Below are 22,612 nucleotides of genomic sequence, written 5' to 3' on the forward strand. Positions count from 1 at the left end.
TCTGATGGCTTGAAATAGACTTTGCTTGGGTCGACACTCTTTTTGAAATTGGGGTCTTTCCAAGTGGGGGCATAACCCTTGGTGAGCTCAGAAAGACAGACAATGGCAGAGTAATTTGCAATGAACCTTCGATAGTAACTGCAAAATCCGAAGAAGGACTTCAGAGGTTTCAGGTGAGTGGGCTCTTTCCAATGCTTGACTACTTCCACTTTGTCTGGATCAGTAGCTATTCCATTAGCAGAAACGATGTGACCCACATACCTAACCTCAGGCTGGCAGAATTTACATTTGTCAATAGAAACCTTCAATCTGACCTCCTCTAGTCGATCCAGTACCTTGAAAAGACGTTGCTCATGCTCTTCAAGTGTCTTGCCGAAAATGATGATATCATCCAAGTACACGAGAGCTTCCAGAAGATGCATATCACCAACAGCTTTTTCCATTAAGCGCTGAATCGTTGCCGGCGCTCCTGTGATTCCTTGTGGCATGCGCTCAAATTGATAGAAACCAAAAGGGCAAATGAACGCTGTCTTCTCTTTTTCCTCCGGAGCCATCTCTATTTGGTAATAGCCACTGCGCAGATCTAGGACTGAGAACCATTGGCTGCCGGATAGAGAATCCAAGGCGTCGTCAATGCGTGGCATTGTGTACTGGTCTGGTGTGGTGCGGTTGTTGAGTGTTCTGTAGTCGATACAGATTCTTATGCTCCCATTCTTTTTGCGAACTACAACGATCGGTGAGGCGTATGGGCTACGGGACTCTGTGTTAATTCCAGCTGTCAGCAGTTGTTGTATGTGCCGGCGGACATCGTCTATGTCTGCAGGGGCTAGTCTCCTTGACCTTTCCCTGAAGGGTCTGGGGTCATGCAGGCGTATGTGGTGTTCAACACCCTTTGCACGACCAACCTCCCACTCATGCAGTGAGAAAACATTCCGCCTCCCAGCTAACTTCTGCTGAAGCTGACTCTTCCACTCTTTGGGAATGGGAGAGTCTCCGAAATTAAAGAGACTTGGGTCTATGGTTTCAGCTGTGAGGTCGGAAGGCCTGACTTGGGTAACTGTGTCCACAGCATACATCTCAGCAACAACGGTCCCAACTGGGATTGAAGTTGTCTTTTTGGACTCATTTTGAATGAGGACAGTGAAACTGTTGTTGTCTATGTTGGCGTCTGAGAGCACACCAGGCTGTACCAGCAAACTGTTGGGGAGCAACTGGTCAGTGGGTGCATCGATCAGTACAAGATCCTTGGATGGGGCACTCTGTCTTTCCACTTTGCACGTTGCATAGTACTTTGCACCTGGAGCAATGGAGAGTGAACCGGGTCCTTCCCACTTTATCTGCCCCAAGACTTCATTTTTTGTTGACTGCTCTTGTGCTTTAACAGGGGCATAAACAGACTGTATTCTCATTGAGTACACAGTGTTCTCGTCACCTTTTGTCTTCGCCAGTTCCCATAGGCGGCGGAACAGAGATGTGTTGGTTCCAACCAGCACAGGGGTTTGTTGTTGGTTTCTTGGCTCAGGACAAATCAAGGCGAGCTCTTCTACTCGTCCTGTCACACCAGTGATCTCTTCTGAAAACTCCATCTCAACAACAACATATCCTTTGTAAGGATACTCAGTGTCAGCAAGGCCCCAGAGTCCAAGGCCAGAGAGGGGTTTTATCGGGACATCAAGTAAGTGTTTGTTATACCAGCTTTCAAAGATGATAGTCACATTAGACCCACTGTCGATGAGAGCATCGCAGACTACATCATTAATTTTGATGGTGTGAATAAATGATGGACCTACAAGACCTTCAGGTAAGTCAGTGTTGTTCTCTGGGACGTCAACCTTATTGGTTCTAGCTACACAGTGTTCTTCAGCTGCAGGCTGCGGGTTCTCTTTGTGGGGAAGCGGGGAAACACGCGCCAAGCGTATGAGCTTTCTAATGACTTTCTGAAGATTCTCAGGGGCAGTACATCTGGTGGCTATGTGGCCATTTTCCCCACACCGATAACAGAAAAACTCATCATTGTCTTGTCGGGGAGAGGAGACTCTGGAATGAGCGGGCTTGTAACCCGTAGCTGCTTTGTATCGGTGTGGCTGGGGTGTTTGTTCTGATGTGTAATTCACTGCCATTACACTCATTTTACTTTCTAGTGCTTTCATTTGTTTCTTTAGTGATTGCAGTTCACTCTGTGACTCATTTCTCTGTTTTTGTTTCTCTGTAAGACCGTTAAAGGACTCATCAGATGGTGGCTGAGGTTGTGGGTTGCTTCTCTGCTCTAACTGCGCTCTCAATTCTTGAATCCGAGCTTGCAGTTCACTCCTAGAGACTGATTCAGGTTCTTTCTCCTTTTCAGCTTGGACGGTGCGTACACGCTAAGGACGTAGGTGTGACACTTGGCTTTGTCTGGCTGACTGGCGACCTTCCTCATCCATCACTTCTCTTAACAGGTTCAAAAATGTAGGGGGATTACTACTCCGCTCCCTAATTTTCAACTGTAACAACATGAGTTCAGAGGTGGACCCTCTAAGAAGCTGCTCTAAACAAGTGCTGTTGGCAGCGCTAACAGGTAAGCCACCTCCTTGTACTACTTTGACAAGAGATCTCTCTACTCTTCATAGGAACTCAGACAGACGCTCACCAGGCTGTTGGTGGAGGGCTCTGAACGACAGATATAGTTCTTCTGAGGACTCTACTGTACCAAAAATGCTCTCTATAGCCTCTATGTACTCTAGCATCAGGTTGAGTCAGGCGCACAGCTTGAATGATCTCAAAGGCGGGCCCTTTGAGACTTTCCAGTATCCGACGTTGTTTCTCTTTGTCTGAGCACTCAACGTCCTCTACTAAGAGTGTTGCTTGCTCCAACCAGTTGTCTAAGGTCTCTTCTCCAGTGGGAGTGGGACTGATCCCGGAGAATGTCCGCAGACGTCTGTATGGGTGACTGTCAGGTTGTTTGTTTGTTCTGCTCATAACATCACCGACTGCACGGATGATGTCTTCTGGGTTGCTGTTACTTTCTTTGGTGGGGGAACATAGACCTTTGATGTCCTCTAAGGTTCTCCCTTCACTCTGCAAAAAGGTAAGTAGCTTCTCTTCAAAGTTATCAAGCTGAGGCTCTGTGTAGCAGACAGTTTTCCAACTACTTCCTCCACTTATAGGCATTATCTCAGGTGGGATTTTAGAGGGGTCGATCTCTTCACGACACTCACATAACACCATCAGCGATTGCTGTTGATGGTGAAACATTTTTCCCTTAACTCTAACTCTTCCCCAAGCTTTGATGGTCCCTGCTGTTTCTTCAATGTCTTCCCTTGAAACACCTTCAGGCACTCCATGTAACAGGAAGGCATGCTTTAAATCTATTGATTCTCCTTTGCACCAGTTAATTAGCTCACGTTGTGATGGACTGTTTGCTAGGACTGCCATTGTTGTACTTTACTTTAATTACTTCTAGTTACTGTTAGCACGTTACTTTAAATAAATGCTCTTCAAGTTGTGGGGTCATGTTACTTTTGCTTGTCTAATTTATTTTAGTTTAATATTATCCCAGCGGGGCCTCCATTTTATGTAACCCTTGTCCCATGTAGTTAAATAATAAATCTAGAGTGGTTAATACAATAAGACTGGGCCTGGGCTCGTTGTAGGAAACTACAACTTTTATTCATATGTTACTGTTAGATAATTTTAATAAATGACCACCACAGCTGTATTTTAAATGTAAAAGTATTCATTCACATATTTATTCACAAAATGAAATACTAGTTGAATGTATTTTAGGAAAATAAACAAATAAACAAATAAAATAAATAAAATCAGATGCACGGGATTCTCCAATTTACAACAATGCAAACTCAATGTACCACACACAATCAAATTAACAACACACTTTAAATGAGGTTAACCCGTTGCAGGCCTGTTATTTGAAGCTTGTGTGCGGTGGGGCCTAAAAACTGTACTGGCCGCTACACTCAAAATAAAAATAAAAGCACGTGCATGTGTAAATCAGTACTCACGAAATCTAGGGTGTAATTAGTAGGGGCAGAAAGGGATTGGGGGATGATATTCTCACGAAGATAATGGCAATGGCGGTGGCAATCCAAACACACACGTGGGCAATGGCGGTGGCGAAGTCACAAGGAAGAAAACACAGAAACAGCAGGGCAATCTGCTGGAAACCCCTCTCTCCTACGTCCAACTCCTTTAAGCATATTATCCAATGAGCCATAATATCAAACACTATTTCATATCGAACTAGCATTAGCTTTGCGTTAACTTAAGTCACAATACAAAACTACGATATGCGGGCACATTAACACAGAATGCTACCGCTAACTAGCACGTCGCTAACCGCGTTACACATCCAGTACTCTTCGTTACTATAACAGTTAGATATAGCACAATGGAGGCATACACATCGTATTCACCTTTTTGCAGGTCACAAAGAAGTTTATATCAGGACCACGAGTAGTCGACCTCACGATAAAACTTAACTGCTTCCCACACTACGATGCCTCCTCTTAGCTCTCAGGTCAGGTCAGGTTTCTTTCTCTACATGTGCTCACTACTCCCACACTAACCTGCTGCACTAGTCCCGCCCTTTACACGTCGAGACTTTATTCGGATTGGCTTGTGAAGTTTTAATATAACCAAAGACAAAACAAAACTTAAATGATTTACGTGTGACATGTAACAGGTTAAGTTAAACATAAACATGGCTTCTTCCTCTTTTATATCCTGAATTCACAAATATTTTAGACTTGATAAACTTAGACCTTTATATTAATTTATCTTTTAACTGTAAATAGTTTTATTAAACGTATTGTATTTATGCTTTTAACCCGCACACATTTTAACCCATTTTATTATTATGAACTCTATTTATTTATGAACATTTAACACAGCATTTTATTATACTGTTAATTATTTTTATGCTCTGTAACTTATGGTTTTGTACAGGGCTAAACGCGGCCAACAATCCCTTTCTCCTCCATGTCGTAGTTCATGTTCTTGAGGGAGTCAAAGCCAACAAAGCGAGATAACCCCCACTACGAGTCTTGTTGTAGAAATACCAGAGACGAGAGTCCTACGTGTTATGCGCCATAACACCAAAAGCAGAACGGTTATTCAAATAACAAGGAAATGTACAACACTTGGGTTACAGTCCTGGAGCTCTATATCTAAATAATATCATATAATACATAGATATCTATATCATATAATACATATTATCACGGCCAAAAGCTGTGTGCGCCTCCAGACGATATACCGTGGTAAAGTTAGTTTTATATTGGACGTTGGATATTCGACACATTCGAAAAATCTATTTAGCACTGGCTTCGATGGACGAATTTGTGTCAAACCAACTTGGATGTGTTAATACAAGGCCTACCTATGTAAAACAAAGCTTATTTCTTTAAAAAAAAAAACACCATTTGATTTTATAAAAAAAAATAATGTTAAAAAAGGCTATAAATCTATTATGCGGCTTGACCTTTTGACCTACACATATCAAAACACATCTGGTGAACTCAGCTAACTGCCCCACACATAACACAAAGCTTATTTTCTCAAAACACCTACCCTTTGATTTTATATATATTTTTTACTCTCAGAAAAAGCTATACATCTATTATGCGGCTTGACCTTTTGACCTATCCATATCAAAACACATCTGGTGAACCCATCTAACTGCCCCACACATAAAACAAAGCTTATTTTCTCAAAATACCTACCCTTTGATTTTATATATATTTTTTACTCAGAAAAAGCTATAAATCTATTATGCGGCTTGACCTTTTGACCTACCCATATCAAAACACATCTGGTGTAATCAACTAACTGCCCCACACATAACACAAAGCTTGTTTTCTCAAAATACCTACCCTTTGATTTTATATTTTTTACTCAGGAAAAGCTATAAATCTATTATGCAGCCTTTTTCTGAGAGTAAAAAATATAAAATCAAGAAAATAAGCTTTGTTTTATGTGTGGGGCAGTTAGCTGAGTTCACCAGATGTGTTTTGATATGGGTAGGTCAAAAGGTCAAGCCGCATAATAGATTGATGGCCTTTTTTAACATTAAAGAAATAGTATAAAATCAAAAGGTGGGTTTTTGGAAAAAATAGGCTTTGTGTTATGTGTGGGGAAGTTAGATGGGTTCACCAGATGTGTTTTGATATGGGTAGGTCAAAAGGTCAGCCGCATAATAGATTTATAGCATTTAACATTAAAAAATTATATAAGATCCCTCTGTGTTTTGAAAAGGGTAAGTAAATAGTAATAGTAAATAATCGTTTTAAAGCATTTATCAACATTAAAAATGATATAAAATCAAAAGATGTTTTTTTTGTAAAACATTTTTTGCTTTACATAGACAGGCCTTGTAATAACACATCTAAGTTAGTTAGACACAAATTCGTACATCAAAGCCAGTGCTAAATAGATTTTTCGAATGTGTCGAATATCCAACGTCCAATATAAAACCAACCTTACCTCGGTAGACGATATTATGAATCACAAACGACTTTGTCGTTCTCCGACATCTCTGGTTCTTCCACTTCAATCTGAAGAAGACTGAACCGCGCGCTGCCTGCTGCCGGCTGCCCGCTGCTGGGCGGTGGTGCTTCGCAGCGGTGGTGCCTCGCGGCAACCGGCGGCATGTCGCAGTTCATGTACTTCAGCGAGTCAAAGCCAAAGTTCCTTTCCCCCAATTCCTTCTCAACCATGGCGGAGATAACCCCCGCTACAGTCTTGTTGTGGAAATACAAGAGACGTCAAAGAACCGACAGCAAACACTTGCGTTACAGTGTGTGCGATCACACACACACACGTGGCGCTCGCACGGCCGTGTCTCATTGGCGGGTCAAATTCTCTGGGCGGGCAAGGCAGAGAAAGGGGAGGAGCTTCGATCCTTGATGACGACATATGGGACCACATTCCAAATCTGCGCGCTGAAAGTGGAAAGGAAGCAATCAAATAAACCGATGTCTATAGCACTAGTTAAATATTTCAATATACCATAAATACAATTAAAGTCGGAAATATGACCCATTATTCAGAATAAAGCACAAACAAGTTGCATAAATTATAATGTTTTCAGCCTGTGCGCCGCCATCTCTGTTTTCAGAATACGATGACGTCACGAGAATGGTTGGAAACATTCTATGTTGTTTAAATAGCGGTTCATAGCCTCACTAGCCGCGTTTACATGGCACATCTGATCCGCATAGATTTCTATGTGGCATAGATCTGTCCGAATGTACTGTATACATGGCAGTAACAAAAGTGTCCGTTATGTCTCTCGCGCACACCTGACACATCTCTGGACCGGCGGCGACATAATTGATGTTTTATCACTATCGGGGATTTTAAATTTGATTTTAATGAAAGCACAGCAGGAGAGAGCTTTTCTCTGCCTGCTCCTTCAATTAAGAAGGAGGAGGACAGCGCAGCAACGTATTATTATATATTACCCTAAGCTTCGCCGCAAACAAGAGGAATTTGGATGCGAGTCCGCAGCCAAGACTGGTGGGAGAGAGTGGTCTTACGGGAATTTAGTGACCAGGAATCCTCGAAGGTCCAATTGCGAACTACTGCAGCTGCCATCTCTCTAAGTTAAGAAGTATTTTAACGTTCAGCCTGCAAAAATACTAGTAGTAGCCTACTCATTTACAGTTATCTCGGACGAGCGCGGACACTACGATACGTGAACACGTCATTAATAAACACCCATGTCCCATCGCTTAGCAACCGGACACGCTTACCGGACTACTTTTACGGAGTGACAACAAAGACGTGAATCAGGCAATAAATCCACTTTCCTTGACAGCGGTGAAGTTCGGTGTGCTTAAAAGTACCGACGGAGCTCAGTGGACCAATTGCGAACTACTGCGGCTGCTCTAAGTTAAACCCCATCTATTCGGAATAAGTGTGTACATGGCGATTAAAACGGACTACACCACCTCTTCTATTCGGCATAGAATCTATGCCGAACAGATAATTGTATTCCGAATGAGGCGTATACATGATCATTTTCTGTTCCGCATAGAAATCTATGCGGAACACATGTGTCCATGTAAACGCGGCTACTGGTAGCTTACTGCATCAACAAAATGGATATATATTGCACATTATATATATATATATATATATATATATATATATATATATATGGTGGAGGTGATAATAACTGACATCTCCCGGCTCTGCCCGTCCACAGGATGTTGTTTACAGCTATGAAAAGTAGTACACGGGTGCAGCAGCTGGGCTACCACGCTGCCTTACAGTTCGTTCATTTCATGATACATGTAATTGTCGTGCCATTTGGGTGTGCACATGAATATGCGAAAATAGTGCAACCGACGGTGTTTGCAAATGGATTATTTCCGAAATCAATGGATTATTTTGGCGATGGATTAGAAATTATCAAGAGCATGGAGCGAGCTAGTCTGCAAACAAGACAATCTTCATACAGTGAGTGTACTAATTTCTCTGTTTCTCTAGTACTAGAAGCTAAGTTTACCTCTCGTTCCTCTGCCTGGCAAGCGCGTTTCTGCGCTCTTTCTCTGCTCAAGAGCAGCGCCCGGGTCCGATTTGACAGGTCTGTCAGTGTCTCCAGCACTATAGCCACTAAAATTAAAAATTGTTGGCACAGCATCTGGTTTCAGGCGATTGGTGGGACAGCAAAAGCTCCCTCTTCAATGTAATCAGCCTCTATAAAGTGGTCGCTACATACTCTCTTCCCTGATCCTATTCGGCGGCTGAGGCGTTTCAATGCAGCTAACCATCTTTGGAGCAGTTTAGGCTTTTTGACAGGAATGACATGGAAATGAACTATTGTACCACTCTTTTACCCGATAATATTTGTTTGAACAGCCAGGGGCAATACAAAATGACCCCCCTGTTCTTCTTCCAAGATTTGACATGTTTATTTGAAAGCGCTAACCATTCTGATGACGTAGCGCCTGCATTTTTAAAACATGGCCGCGCCCTAGTTGCGAAAGTCGTTATCAACATGTCATTTTCCAGTGAAACTACTTCAATTTCAAGTTGAATGAAAATCCATGTATTTTCAAAAATGAAAAAGCAACCAAAAAATTGTCACAGTTCTCATGCTTCATTTCCACTTTAAGCCTCTGTTTTCTTCAAAGGCGAGCAGAACAGCTAGTGCTCGTTATACACCAAACGCATATTTTAGCCACCTGGGGGGCCATAGGCAGGCTAGGGGAACTCATATTGATGTTAGAAAACCTCATAAAGTGAGATTTTCATGCCATGGGACATTTGAACAATTCTTTTCAGAATTATGTTGTTGTTGTTTTTTTGTTGCTGATTGTTTTTAATAATTAATAGAAAGTGTGGTAATATCCCCAAATTCCTCTGAAGTCAAATTTGTTGTGATGTGAAAGATGACTTGCATTTAGTTGACCTTCATATAATGATATTCGTCCACCAATCTTAAGATATTACATGCATACAATACAAGTGAATCAAGGAAAACTGAAGGGCAAGTCCTCTTGCATTATTCAATTCACAACTTTAAATCATATGTGTTTTTGAATTGTGGAGTGAGGATTTGTATGATGTCTAATATTTATCCAAAGAATTCCAATAAAGAAATCCCTTAAAACATTCAACACACAAATATTGTCTGGTGTGTGTGTGCGTGCGTGTATCTACACCTGCAAGAATTTCAAGTAGCCCCGACTATAAGGCCCCGTCCACACGAAGCCGAAACAGGCGAAACCGTTACGGTTTCAATCTATCCGGTTTCGGAGTATCTCCGTAAAGACGGAGTCAAGCGAAACTGGGTAGATCTGTAGAAACGCTGTAGTACTCATTCCAGGCCAAATAAGGAGAGCTGCTTCTGCTACAGAAAACTTTGTTTTTGTGAGTTCTGAGACTCCGCGGGCTTAACAGTCATTGGCTAGAGGGTCGAGGGGTGGGGCGATGACGTCATGGTTTAGGGTTTCAGTCGGTTTCAGGCGTCCACACGAATCCAAAACGAAACCAGGTAGATTTGAAACCACCTTCGAGGGTGGTTTCAGAAGTTTACGGTTTCGGTCAGCGGATTCGCCGGTTTCGTGTGGACGGAAGGCCGAACCGTACAAGACCTTTGCGGTTTCGCCATGAAATCGGCATTGTGTGGACGGGGCCTAAGGCAACAGAAGCACAGTCCAGCCCAGTGCTGAAACACCCTCTATAGCGCTACCTCCTTGTTACAGACAACATGTCCCCCAGGGAATGCCCCCCCCCCCCAGTCCGAGCCACCAGCACACATGCTACAAGTCCATTAAAGGTCCCTTGACATGCCACCAGGTGTGATGTGATTAGCTGTGACCACCTGTGTCATAAGGGGCAGATTTCCAAAACGGCTTGTAACTGCTATTCACACCACACCTGGTGGTCATGGGACCTTTAATTCATCGTCCTTGCTTTGCCTTTAAACTCCCATAGGCTTGCCACTGTAAAAGTCTTGATTGGCAATACATCTTTTAACGCTGGGGCACCCAATGCTGTCTTCTGACTTTGTTGTCTTGCCACAATGCCAGCACTCCCGCACAATCTAACCTCTTTATACCATGGCCGTTGTGTTTCATGTCGGCTCCTTCTGTCCCCATACTGTCACTACCGTCTTCTGCTTTCCAGTCACCAATTGATCGGTCATTTCCAACGCTCTCTTTTCACATTTTCACACTGGTTTCATTCCATTGGATATTGGGACGTAATCGTTGTCTGCTTGCATGACATGACAGGCACCAGCAGGGTAGTTATGGTGATGAAGATGATCTCACCATCAGCCAACTTCTCACCCTTCCACCTCTTACATGTCTGAGTTTTACTGTAACAACGTAACGAATGTAGGACACCCTGTATGTTCGGAACACTTTTACCTTGACCTTTCCTCATTGCGACAGAATCCTTAAAGCTCCATTCGGGCCAACTGGTCGGCTTGGCTGTTTAGCCAGGAGGTGAAATACACTGCGGTACATTTCCCTCTAAAAGATTGTGAGTGTAGTCTGAACATTTTTTTTTACAGATTTGTTAACAACATATGTTGGTATTTCTATTCACAGAAAAGATGTGCAAGTCTGAGACACGGTTTTAAAATGTGTGCAGTTATTCACACATTAATTTGCGACACAGTGGGCCCTATTTTATTGGTCTGAAACGCAAATGAGAAGCGCAAAACGGAAATAGCTTTGTGGGCGGCGCTCTGCCGCTGTTGCTATTATACCGGCGGTATACGCCCGATGCTGTTGCTATTATACCGGCGGTATACCGCCCGATACGAGCGGTATACGCCCGTACCGGCTCTTGCACCCGATGCAAATCTAAAAATGGTTGCCCTGAAGTAGCCTAATTACCCGTAGGTGTGGTTTGGGCGTAACGTGAAATAAACCAATGAGAGTGTCATCTCCCATCCCCTTTAAGAGCCATGAGCGCATTTGAACCTGACAAATTGATATTTTGACAGCGCGTTTGCAGTCTCCGATGAGACAGATGCTTGACCACATGAATTTCAAACTTCAAATGGCAGTTTATGGCCAAATAATATGGCCTAATTCACACATGGAATAGCGTTTTCTTCTACAACTTCAGAAATACGGCAAAGAAAACACATATGATGTACGTTCCTGGTGCCGCAGCTTTGGGTCTATTTCAGGGCCGGAGTAGGACTCCTTTTCAGCCCCGGGGTTGCAGGTCCGACCTGCCATTGTACGTCAGAATAGTAACACCAACTGCGTTATCCGCTAGTGTACTTAGACCAGGTATTTGTTGGTCAGTTGCGCAACTGCTTTATCGATCTGTAAGATAGCACCATGTAGCATTTGTGCCAAAACACGCCTCTTCTTTTCGCCGACACGCCACTTAGGGTGCAAGTTTAGTGGCGCAGGTTTGCTGCGGGGGAAAATCAGCTTTACGCCGGATGCAGACTAGCAAAGATACATGCTTTGGTGTAGAAAGTCATTTGCGCTGGACGCAAGATAGGGCCCAGTAAGTATTTTGCACTGTTCACAACAAATAGACTGAAAATTGGGATTTAATTTATATTTGAATATATTACAACTTAATAAGATATTAAGTATGAACACAACTTATTAATTACAACTTTACGAATCCAATCGTTTGTGAAATATGCAATTCACTGCAAATACTTATAGTACAAATAGCCCGTCGGCCATTGGAAAAATAACCCTTGGAAATATGTCCTTGGCTCTAGACGGAGGTCAGTTCACCCGCCAAACAAAAGGGAGCACTGAACATCTGTAGACAGCACTCTGGTTTTTCTGTTACAAACAACACTAGCAGCTTTGGTTAATGCAAAATGAGCGCGGTGATGTCTGAACCCAGACATCTAGATACAATGGGCCCTATCTTGCATCCAGCGCAATTTACTTTCTACACCGAAGCATGTATCTTTGCAAGTCTGCACCCGGCGCAAAGCCGATTCTCACCCGCAGCAAGCGTGCGCCACTAAACTTGCGCCCTGAGAGGCGTGTCGTTGAAAGGCAGAGGTGTGTTCCAGCGCAAATGACACATTGTGCTATCTTACAGATCGATAAAGCAGTTGCGCAACTGACCTGGTCTAAGTGCATTAGCGGATAGCGCAGTTTGGTTTGCTATTTTGACGTACTACTGCAACATAAGCTTACACACCAGTAAGCTATACACATTACATATATGCAAACGATTTGCCTAATTGAAATATTATGATGATGATGTGGATTGTGCAAAATTCTTTTTTTCCAAAGGGGCTGCATGAATGAACACTGCAGTAAGATATGCCATGCGGTAAAATAATGATAATAACAATAATTATCTCGGGCAAAGTAGGCTATATCCCAGCCTTCCAAAAAAGAATCTTGTTTTACGGTAAATGATAAACATTGGTTAAATTATTTGGGAAAGAACAGCCGATACATCGGTAATAAGATGTATTTTATTTAATTAATGCATCTGCAAACACGTACAGAAAACACATATTTTCTTGACACAGACATCGTGTACAAGGCCATAACTTTTAGGATTTATGAGTAGCCTATTTGATCGTGAGAAAACATTGTTTTACCGCGAGTTAAAAATAATGAATGAATGCAGGTGCGCGTGTGTGCCCCTATCTGTTTAAACTAACGCAAACTAAACACGTGACGCATAATACAGTCCATGGCAATGTACATTAACGGGGGAAAACATGCATATTAGGAACACAAGTCGATAACGATAATGTATAGGCTACAATACTAGAACTCTTGTCAAGTTCAAATGCGCTCATGTCTCTTAAAGGGGGTGGGAGATGGCACTCTCATTGGTTTATTTCACGTTACGGCCAAACCACACCTAAGGGTAATTAGGCTACTTCGGGGTAACCTTTTTTAGATTTGCGTCGGGCGCAAGAGTCATTTATCCGCCGGTATAATAGCAACAGCGGCGATGACCCACCCACAAAGCTACTTCCGTTTTGCGCTTCTCACTTGCGTTTCAGACCATTAAAATAGGGCCCAATGCGTTATTTCAACTTTGAAAAGGTGTGACTTAATGTTTGTTTAGAATCATTATTAATGTTTTCTGACTTCCGGTGCCTAGCCATGTCCTTCGCTTCTGTTGCGTCTTGTATTTCTTTGCTATGAGAAATAATAGTAGAAACAGTCTAAATGAGGAAGACCTCCATGACATTTATGTTGACAGTTCTGTTGGTACCCGTGTATTAATGTGAACTCTCAAGGCACTGTGTGTGTGCCTGTGTATGGGTTACAGCCGTTATCTGGACTGTATGTATGCAATATGGTATTTGTATTTGAACTAGAAATCGACTGCAGTAAAACAAAGACTATCTTACCTTATCAAGAAGTTAAATCAATTGTGCCAGGAGATTAAATTAAACCTTGTATATTTTTGAGTCATACATCAGTCTCGTGATATGTAAAGGTGGGTAGTTGTTTTTGTCCTTGTAACTATATTTGTGTGTGCTTTGTATGAGCCATCTGTGTATATTCACACCGAGCTGAGACAAGATGGTTCGGTAGGAGACATCACTCCAGATTATTTTAGCCTTAACAACAGCTGCTCCTCTTGCATATTGCAGAAACCCTGGAGTGTTTCACATGATCACCGCCCACTGTTCAGCGGGGGGTCTGGCCATAGGGACCAACCTAAAGTTCACCCTTGATTCTTCTCATTTTACCATGGCTAAACAGACTGTTAGTCCCTTGAACAGTATTGCAAGGAATCGCAGATTTAACACTCGCAGGAGCAGATCTGTAGAGTTGAAAGAGAAGACCAATTGCTATAAGCCAGCGCTGTGTTTTTTTTGTCCTTTGCGATCAATTATAACATCGCTCAAAAAGGAACCTTATTCTTTCCAGCGGGCTTTGTTGGGCTATTTGTTGTGAGTGCAAACCCTTAGTTCTTATGTGCTTAGCCCGGCCTTGGCAACCTGCTGTTGCTATGTTGGTTATTTGGTGTGAGGTAACAGTTTAAGGTTTGATTGGAGGTCTCTAATGCATTGGTGGTGTCTGCCAGTCGCCGGGCCCGGAATGAGCAAAGGGGAAAAGCTAAAACGGTGTCCATTACTGGAACCTGATGGCGCTAAAGCAATAGGGCCTGGGTGGCTTCCAGTTCCCGCGGTCACCTTGGATTAATCTGTGCTGTGTTTTATTGATTTTGAATGTTGGTAATTGTGATAGCTTTTATCCTCTCCCCCCCCCCCCCCTACAGAGAAGGAGACCTTCCTGGAGCCCTTTGTGCTGAAGGAGCTGCTGCCGGCCTCTCTGGGCAGCTACTACCGCTACACGGGCTCCCTGACCACGCCGCCCTGCAGCAAGGTGGTGGAGTGGATCCTCTTCAGCAGGCCTGTCTACGTCTCCTACAAGCAGGTGAGACCCCCCCCCCCCCGCCCGCTGGAGAGCACAGGATCTCTGTCCGTCCCCGGGGGAATGAGACGCCCTGAATAATAGAAAGAAGGAAATGAAAATGAATACAAATAACTGAAAAAGATATGTGCGGATATACGTACAAAAACATATTGGAATAGATGTTTTAATAAATAAAATAAAATAGCATACAGAAGATCAGGTATGCATGTGCATTTCTATATGCACATTTTATATATCTACAGGTGGCTTGATTTTGAAAGTATCCAATCGAGGGAAATCCAACAACAAACAGAAAACGTTTGTTGACAAGCTGAGTTGTTTTTGTTCTATTATAAATGGTACTATATTAGTGGTAATTGCATTGCACATCAATCACAGAGAACGGCGACAAAAGCAGAGCAGCTGTTTATTTAAATGCTCATTGTTGAGCGGGAACATGAGGACTCAAGGTCGAACAGAGTTTAGGGTCGAACTCTGGACAGGAAGGTTCATTTGATATGAGTCCTTTTTGGGATACATGGGACACATAACACATCTCTTTTGCTCCATTCTGAGCATGTAGTCAGGCAGGCTCCTACATTTAGATGTTGATTGTATTTATTGTACAGCCAAACATGGTTGTTTTATATTATTCTTTCTAACTTTCATCAAAATGAGAAGCTTTAATCAAGAGAAAAGGTTAGAGTGTGCGAGGTCCTTTATCAGACAAGTCAGTTAATGATACTTATTCCTTCGTATAAACGTGTGCCTCTCTGAATGATGTTCAGCCACTGTGAAGGCTGAGCCCTGGGAATGACCTGAGGAGCTCTCTGACAGCCCACTGCCAGTACCCTATTCTGTGAGCATGCTGACATGCTAATGCTAGCAAGGCTAATGAGCAAGGCCGAGTTTTGAGTCCCAGGGGGACTTTGAAGCAGACTTGTCATTAATCGACAATCACAAGTCTTCCTCATCCCCTGTCACCGAAGAGGTCCTTTTGCTATTTTGAGACCTGCTTAAATGCGGATTCCATACGTTCACCAACTTTGACAACCCTGAGATGTGCACCTTCGAAATGGTCGAAGTCAGCTTTTTTTCCCCTTTGATTTGTAAAAATTGTTTGGTGAGCAACTGCAACAGTTGTCATTTAAATTGACCCTGTCAAAACAAACTTACCACATTAGCTAAGGGGAGGTCCTTGATGGGCAAACCACATTTTAGACCTCTGGGTTTCTCTTAAGCGGATTTGGGTTTGGTTTAATAATGGTGGCTAATTCGCATATCACATTTACATTAACATTTATATTTAGGGGATTTTGAACCTTTTATTCAAAGCGGGTTACAACCATTCATTCACACATTCACACACCGACGGCAGTGTCGACCACGCAGGGCGACAGCCAGCTCGTCAGGAGCAGTCAGGATGAGACATCTTGCTCAGAAACACCTCAACGCTCCAGTACCAGGAAGTTCCCATTGAGTTCCCATTGAGACACAATATCTCTTCTTCCAAGATGAGCTGTGTTGATTTTTTTCAGCTCAAAGACAAACATACAAAAAATGCTAACACACAACAGTTAAAGGTTTGGTGTGTAATTCTCTTTTTTGGCAATTTTTGCAAAATTACTTGAAATCCTTATCATAACCCACTTACAGCCACTGAGTTAGAAGTACTGACATGAAAATTAAAAAAGTCAATCATTTGTGGAACGGGCAGGGCTTGAAAAACTTCAGCCAATGATTTCCAGACCCACCGAGTGGCTTTGGACAGTAAGTACGTCAATCAAATGGTCGTACTGCACTCCCCCTCCCCCGCTCCCCGCACGACCCCTTCGTGCACGTACTCAAAGCTCTTGACCCAGAGCAAGCTTCTGTTTGTTGTTATCCTGCGATAGCTACTGGAGATAGCTAACTAGCTAATGGCTCACTCTCACGCATCTGTTCGCTCGTGCATGATTGCGCGTCCATGTACTTGGAATGGGTGGAGTCAGAGTCAGCGTTGAAGGAGAGGGGGTAGGACCATTTGAGTTGTGTATTTTCAAAATGTGCTGGCGTTTCGCAAATCCCATACCCAACCTTTAACTAAAACACAGAACAAATAAAACATCAGAGAGATAAAGAAATGTGCGGTGACATTGTTCTGTTGAGGCGGCGACACACCGGGCCGACTGCCCGACTCGCGTCGGTAAATGAAGTCGGGCTATTAATCTGGCCGACTCGTTCAACCGGAATGAGATGTACACACCTACACGATTATAGCCGACTGCCGACGCCGTACATTCTGCGCTTGCGCTAGATTTAGCCTAATGTCTCCAAAACAACAGGCGGCACGAAAAACCGGAAATTCCAGTGGGGTATTCCACAAAGCCGGTTTTATCACATAACCGGGTAAGTTAACCCAGGGTTTTCGGTAACCCTAGGTTTTCCGTTCCAAAATGAACACGGTATGTTAATTACTATAGAAACAGATGCTCTGAATCAAACCTGGTCGGAGCAGTTTTCACGCAGGTTAAGTTTGAAACATAACCCGGTTTTGGGTATTTAAACCCGCGTTCACCGCAGATATAATGTGTTCACAATGGAATGCCCTTTTGATGAGAGGCAGGTTGATATCGGAGCGCAAATTATTTGTGCAATCCGCTGGGAGCGATTAATAAGACCACGGCTCGACATCTTGGCATATCCGAAAGACTTTTTGCTTGAGAGATATAGATTCTCGCGCAAATCTTTAACATATTTAAATAGCCTTCTCTAGCCTTACATAGTCAAAACTACCAATCGAGGACCTGGTCTCAGCTCACTCCAGACTATTTGCCTAGCCCTCCGTTATTTGCAAATGGTAGTTTTATCTATAATGTTGGAAATGCTGAGCACATCTCAGTCTTTTCAGATGACCCATCCACGTCCGGACCAAGATTTTCAAGGACCTACTATCGTACAAAGAGCAATATTGGCTGAGTACTATGCCGAGAGGCGCTTACAACAGAAAGTATAAAATAGTCCTAACGGACTTACATCCACTGGAGAATGTTCGATCGTAGCCGGCGGCTCCATTGCAAGCACTAATCCATCTTGATCTGTGAAGTTGGTGAATTGTCCCTTTTAGGTTTTCTACCTAGTTACCAAAGAAAATCATTTGGAACATTTGCGCTGTGGCACGGACACGGTTTGCATGTGTTACTTCGAAGACAAAAAAAGAAAAAAGAAAAACTGAAAAACCTACATTCAACCACATGGCCCCACATGGCCCCTGACTCTCTGAGGAGGTACCTACAGGTACCCCCTCCATGCCAGGGCGCCCTGAATGTATGTCTATTGCCAGCTCCTCCACCGGGGGAGACAATCTGAGGGCCAGATCCAGTCTGCCGACTGTCAGCCTTTTTACGATTGTCTTAAAAAAAAGGGCTTATTTAAATGCAGGAGTGACACATATGGTATGACAATTTAAATTCTGGACTGACCGCTTGGGAGCCATCGGAGTACATATTTTTTAGAAGAAAAGGGTTATGTGGTAGGAACGTTAAGAATGCTTAACTGGGAAATGAATAGATTCATGGCTCAAATATTAAGGATCATGCTTTTGACATGTAACTAACGCATAGGCCTACGTGGTCAGCGATCCGCTGCCAGGCTTTGGTTCTCTGGGTTGCAGAGGCTTTAGCGTTCCCTATTCTTGTGATAATGTCCTTCTCCTCGTCATAGGAGAACCTGGGAGAACCTAGACTTCCATTTCATTGAACTAATGCATAACACGTGCGGTGGAACCGACAGCTCTAGTTTAGTTGACACAGGGTCAATCAACCTAGAGTTCAGCGTTAACTCTGTGTTTGTTAAACCTCCGTTCGTGGGATACCCCACTGGTCCTCTCTCTAGACCAAAACACAGAGCACGCTGTCATCACCAGTCACTGTTGTCAAACGATGGATGATGTTGATACGAAGATACTGGCTTTGTCAGCTCTCGCGCTTTTTCTTTTGGAAGAAAGACGTAAGCCGAAAATCAGGAGAAAAGTTTGATGCACTAAGTGGGTGAAGCTGTGGATACAACTGAGAGCAGGCCAAAGAGTTTATCCGAATTTAGTTTATCGTTTTATCGTTTTATATTCATTTTTATTGATTTATTGATTTATACTTCAACATTTATAATTTATGTTTAGCTGGTATGTTTACCATCCTCACATCCGGGCTTCACTGATTCGCTAGTCAAGCTAGCCCTCCACCAATCAGAATGGTAAAGACTGAACGGCCCAATCCCAATGTCCGTACTCACGGACTCACAGACTTTATTGTGCGTTCTCGTGAAATTATTTAGGGCTTTAGGGCTGTCCCAATGTCGAATTCCAAAGGGCGTGAGGGTTTGATTCCAAACTTACCGAGCCCTTTCCGTGAATCTGCATCAGTGCAGACTTCACCTAAAATGTAAGACTTGACCCAACTCTGAGCACCTTTAAAACAAGACTGAATACTTTTATGTTTGCTATAGCTTTCTGCTAAAATCTTAAATACATTGCACTTTCTCAAAAGCTTTTTTAACTTTGCCTTTATTTTCTATTTTAATACTAAAATGCCTTTTTCTATTTTACCCATTTCTTTGCATATGTTTTTCTTTTACTTATCTATTATTTTATTTTATTGTATGACAATGTTTATATGTGAAGCACTTTGAGTCTGCCTTGTGTATGAAAAGTGCTATATAAATAAAGTTGCCTTGCCTTGCCTTGCCTAAAATACAGTTCAAAGCATTGTGACGTTTACCACGGAGACCATAGGGGAATCCGGAAATTAGGAGGGTAGACAACAAGACAACGCTACTCTCTGTGGCGAAGTCACTCCCCTTCCGAAAAAAGATTCAGCATGTCAAATGAGATCCAGATTCCAAGTTTCAGAAATTGTTATAAAACGGGGCGGGGGGCGTGGCCATTTAGGTCTGGCAAAGAGTTATAAACACCCCCTGTGGGCAAAGCGGTATTAAACTTTTTGGTGAACTCCTCAATTCCGGTCTACATATGCCTCTTTAATTGAACTATAAGGTGTACAGATTTGGAGATGTTGATTTTAGCATTTTTGGTCACTTATAAAATATAAAATAATAATATTATAAATATTAGTTAAAGAAAAGTCTGCATTATTTGTTCCCATGCTTTGTTTTTGCACTGATAAATGGCAGATTTCTTGTTTGGGGTCTTGTATTTATTCCTCAAACTGTGGGAGTAGATAATTATGCATAATAGTGAGGAATACAAAAATAATAAGACACAATGACAATAGTGTGGCTCGCTCTGTAACCCAACAAATAAACCAAGAAAATGAAATGTACTTCAACGAACAGATAATAATAATAATAATAATATCTTTATTTTATATTGCGCTTTTCAGATACCCAAAGTCGCAGATTACAAAGTCATAGAGGGGGGGGGGGTATTACAGACAGGGGGACAGTACAAGCAGGACACATTTACATTTACAGGCAAAGAAGGGGGGGGGGTATTACAGACAGGGGGGGACAACACAAGCATACACAGCACAGGCAGAAAAAAAAACAGAGTTATTGAGATGTAACAGGGGGTAGAAGTGTAGGCAGTTGGGTAATGGTGGCTAGGGATAGGGAAGATCATAGGCTTGGGTGAAGAGGTATGTTTTGAGGCGGGACTTGAATGTTGTGAGTGAGGGAGAGTGGCGAACAGATTGGGGGAGGGAATTCCAGAGTCGGGGTGCTGTGCGTGAGAATGCTCTGTCGCCAAAAGTTTTTAATCGGGATGTTGGTGTAGTCAGGGTGAGAGTGGAGGAGGAACGGGTGGCTCGGGAGGGGCGGTGGGGGAGGAGGAGGTCAGACAGGTAGGGGGGGGCTAGGTGGTGAAGAGCTTTGAAGGTGAGGAGGAGTATTTTGAAGTTGATGCGCTGCTTGATGGGGAGCCAGTGGAGAGAGTGGAGAATGGGAGTGATGTGTTCACGGGACCGGGTGTGGGTGAGGAGGCGGGCAGCAGAGTTTTGGACCATTTGGAGTCTATGGAGGGAATGGGAGGAGATGCCAGTAAGGAGGGAGTTGCAGTAGTCGAGGCGAGAGGAGATGAAGGCATGGATGAGGGATTCAGCAGCAGGGGGGGGGAGGCAGTGTCTGATTTTGGCGATGCGGCGGAGGTGGAAATATGAGGTCTTGACGATGTGGCTGACATGGGGAGTGAAGGTAAGGGTGGGGTCCATGATGACACCGAGATTGCGTACCAGGGTGGAGGGGGTGATGGTTGAGGAGTCGATGGTGAGTGAAATGGGACCAGTTTTATAGAGAGTGGATTTGGTGCCAATGAGGAGGAGCTCAGTTTTGTCACTGTTCAGTTTGAGGAAGTTGTGAGTTAGCCAAGTTTTTATTGTGGAGATGCAAGTTTCGATGTGGGTGAGGGGAGGATTTTGGGGGGATTTGGTGGTGACGTATATCTGAGTGTCATCGGCGTAGCAGTGGAAGTCCAGGGTGAGTTGGCGGAGGATGTGACCAAGGGGGAAGAGGTAGCAGATGAAGAGGAGGGGGCCGAGGACTGATCCCTGGGGGACCCCCTGCGTAACTGGGGAGAGGGTGGATGAGTGACCGGAGAGGGAGATGAACTGTTGCCTGTTTGTGAGGTATGATGTGAGCAAGTCAAGTGCAGAGCCCTCAACACCCAGTTGGCGCAGCCTTTGTAGGAGGATGGAATGGTTTATAGTGTCAAAGGCTGCGCTGAGGTCTAGTAGTAACAGGATGTTGAGGGCACCGGAGTCTGCAGAGGTGAGGAGATCATTCAGTACTTTGACCAGGGCAGTTTCAGTGCTGTGAAGTGGACGGAAACCAGATTGGAGGGGTTCGTAGAGGTTGTTTGACTGGAGGTGGGTGTGGAGTTGGGCGGCGACAATGCGTTCAAGTGTTTTGGAGAGGAACGGCAGGTTGGAGATGGGGCGGTAATTGGAGAGGTTGGCGGGGTCGAGGGTGGGTTTTTTGAGGATGGGGGTGATGGAGGCCAGTTTGTAAATGGAAGGAACATGGTCAAGGGATAGAGACTGATTGAAGAGGGTGGTGAGATGGGGGATGAGAGCAGGGAGGCAGGCCTTGGTTAGGGTCGTTGGGAGGGGGTCAAGAGAGCAGGTGGTGGTTTTAGAGGCAGTGATGATGTCTAAGATGTGAGAGGAGTCAACAGGGGAAAAGGCGGTGAGGGGAGGGGAGGGTGGGTGGTCAGGGAGAGGGGGGGGGTCAGGGGTGGGGGGGGTGATAGAGTTGATGGCGACGGCAGTCAGGGAGCTGTTGATTTTGGAGATTTTGTCATTGAAGGCAAGAAGGAAAGAGTTGCAGAGGTCAGGGGAGGAGGGTGGTGTGGTGTCCAGTGGCTGGAGCAGCTTGTTGACGGTGGCGAACAGGGTGCGGGGGTTCCGGTGAGAGCTGTTGATGAGGGTGGAGAGGTGGGCAGATTTGGCGGCTTGGAGAGCATCACGGTAGGAGGAGATGTGTTGCTTGTAGGCTTCGGCGTGGACAGTGAGGCGGGTTTTTTTGAGGAGACGTTCCAGTTGGCGGCCCGTCTGCTTCATGGTGCGGAGTTCAGGGGTGTACCAGGGGGCAGGGTTGGTGTATGAGACAGAGGAAGTTTTCCAGGGGGCAAGAGAATCGAGGGAGTCGGAGAGGGTGGTGTTTAGCATGGCAGCATAGTCATCGGGGGAAGAGGGGGCGGAGTCAGGGGGGAAAGCAGAGGATATGAGCTGGGAGAGCGTGAGGGGGTTGACTGACTTGATGTTGCGGTAGGTAATGGTGCG

The 22,612-nt window shown here is 43.9% G+C and overlaps 1 protein-coding gene across 1 annotated transcript in view; it reads left to right on the forward strand.

The window, feature by feature from the left end:
* The window catches only part of ptprga (protein tyrosine phosphatase receptor type Ga), a 331,197-nt gene that overhangs the window by 238,078 nt on the left and 70,507 nt on the right, over positions 1-22,612 (forward strand). The window contains exon 7 of the mRNA XM_056605312.1: positions 14,707-14,864. Coding sequence (XP_056461287.1) covers positions 14,707-14,864 — 158 coding nt within the window. The remainder of the gene's footprint in view (positions 1-14,706; positions 14,865-22,612) is intronic.

Source organism: Gadus chalcogrammus, chromosome 13 (genome assembly GCF_026213295.1).
Source record: "Gadus chalcogrammus isolate NIFS_2021 chromosome 13, NIFS_Gcha_1.0, whole genome shotgun sequence".
In the NCBI taxonomy this organism is placed as follows: domain Eukaryota; kingdom Metazoa; phylum Chordata; class Actinopteri; order Gadiformes; family Gadidae; genus Gadus; species Gadus chalcogrammus.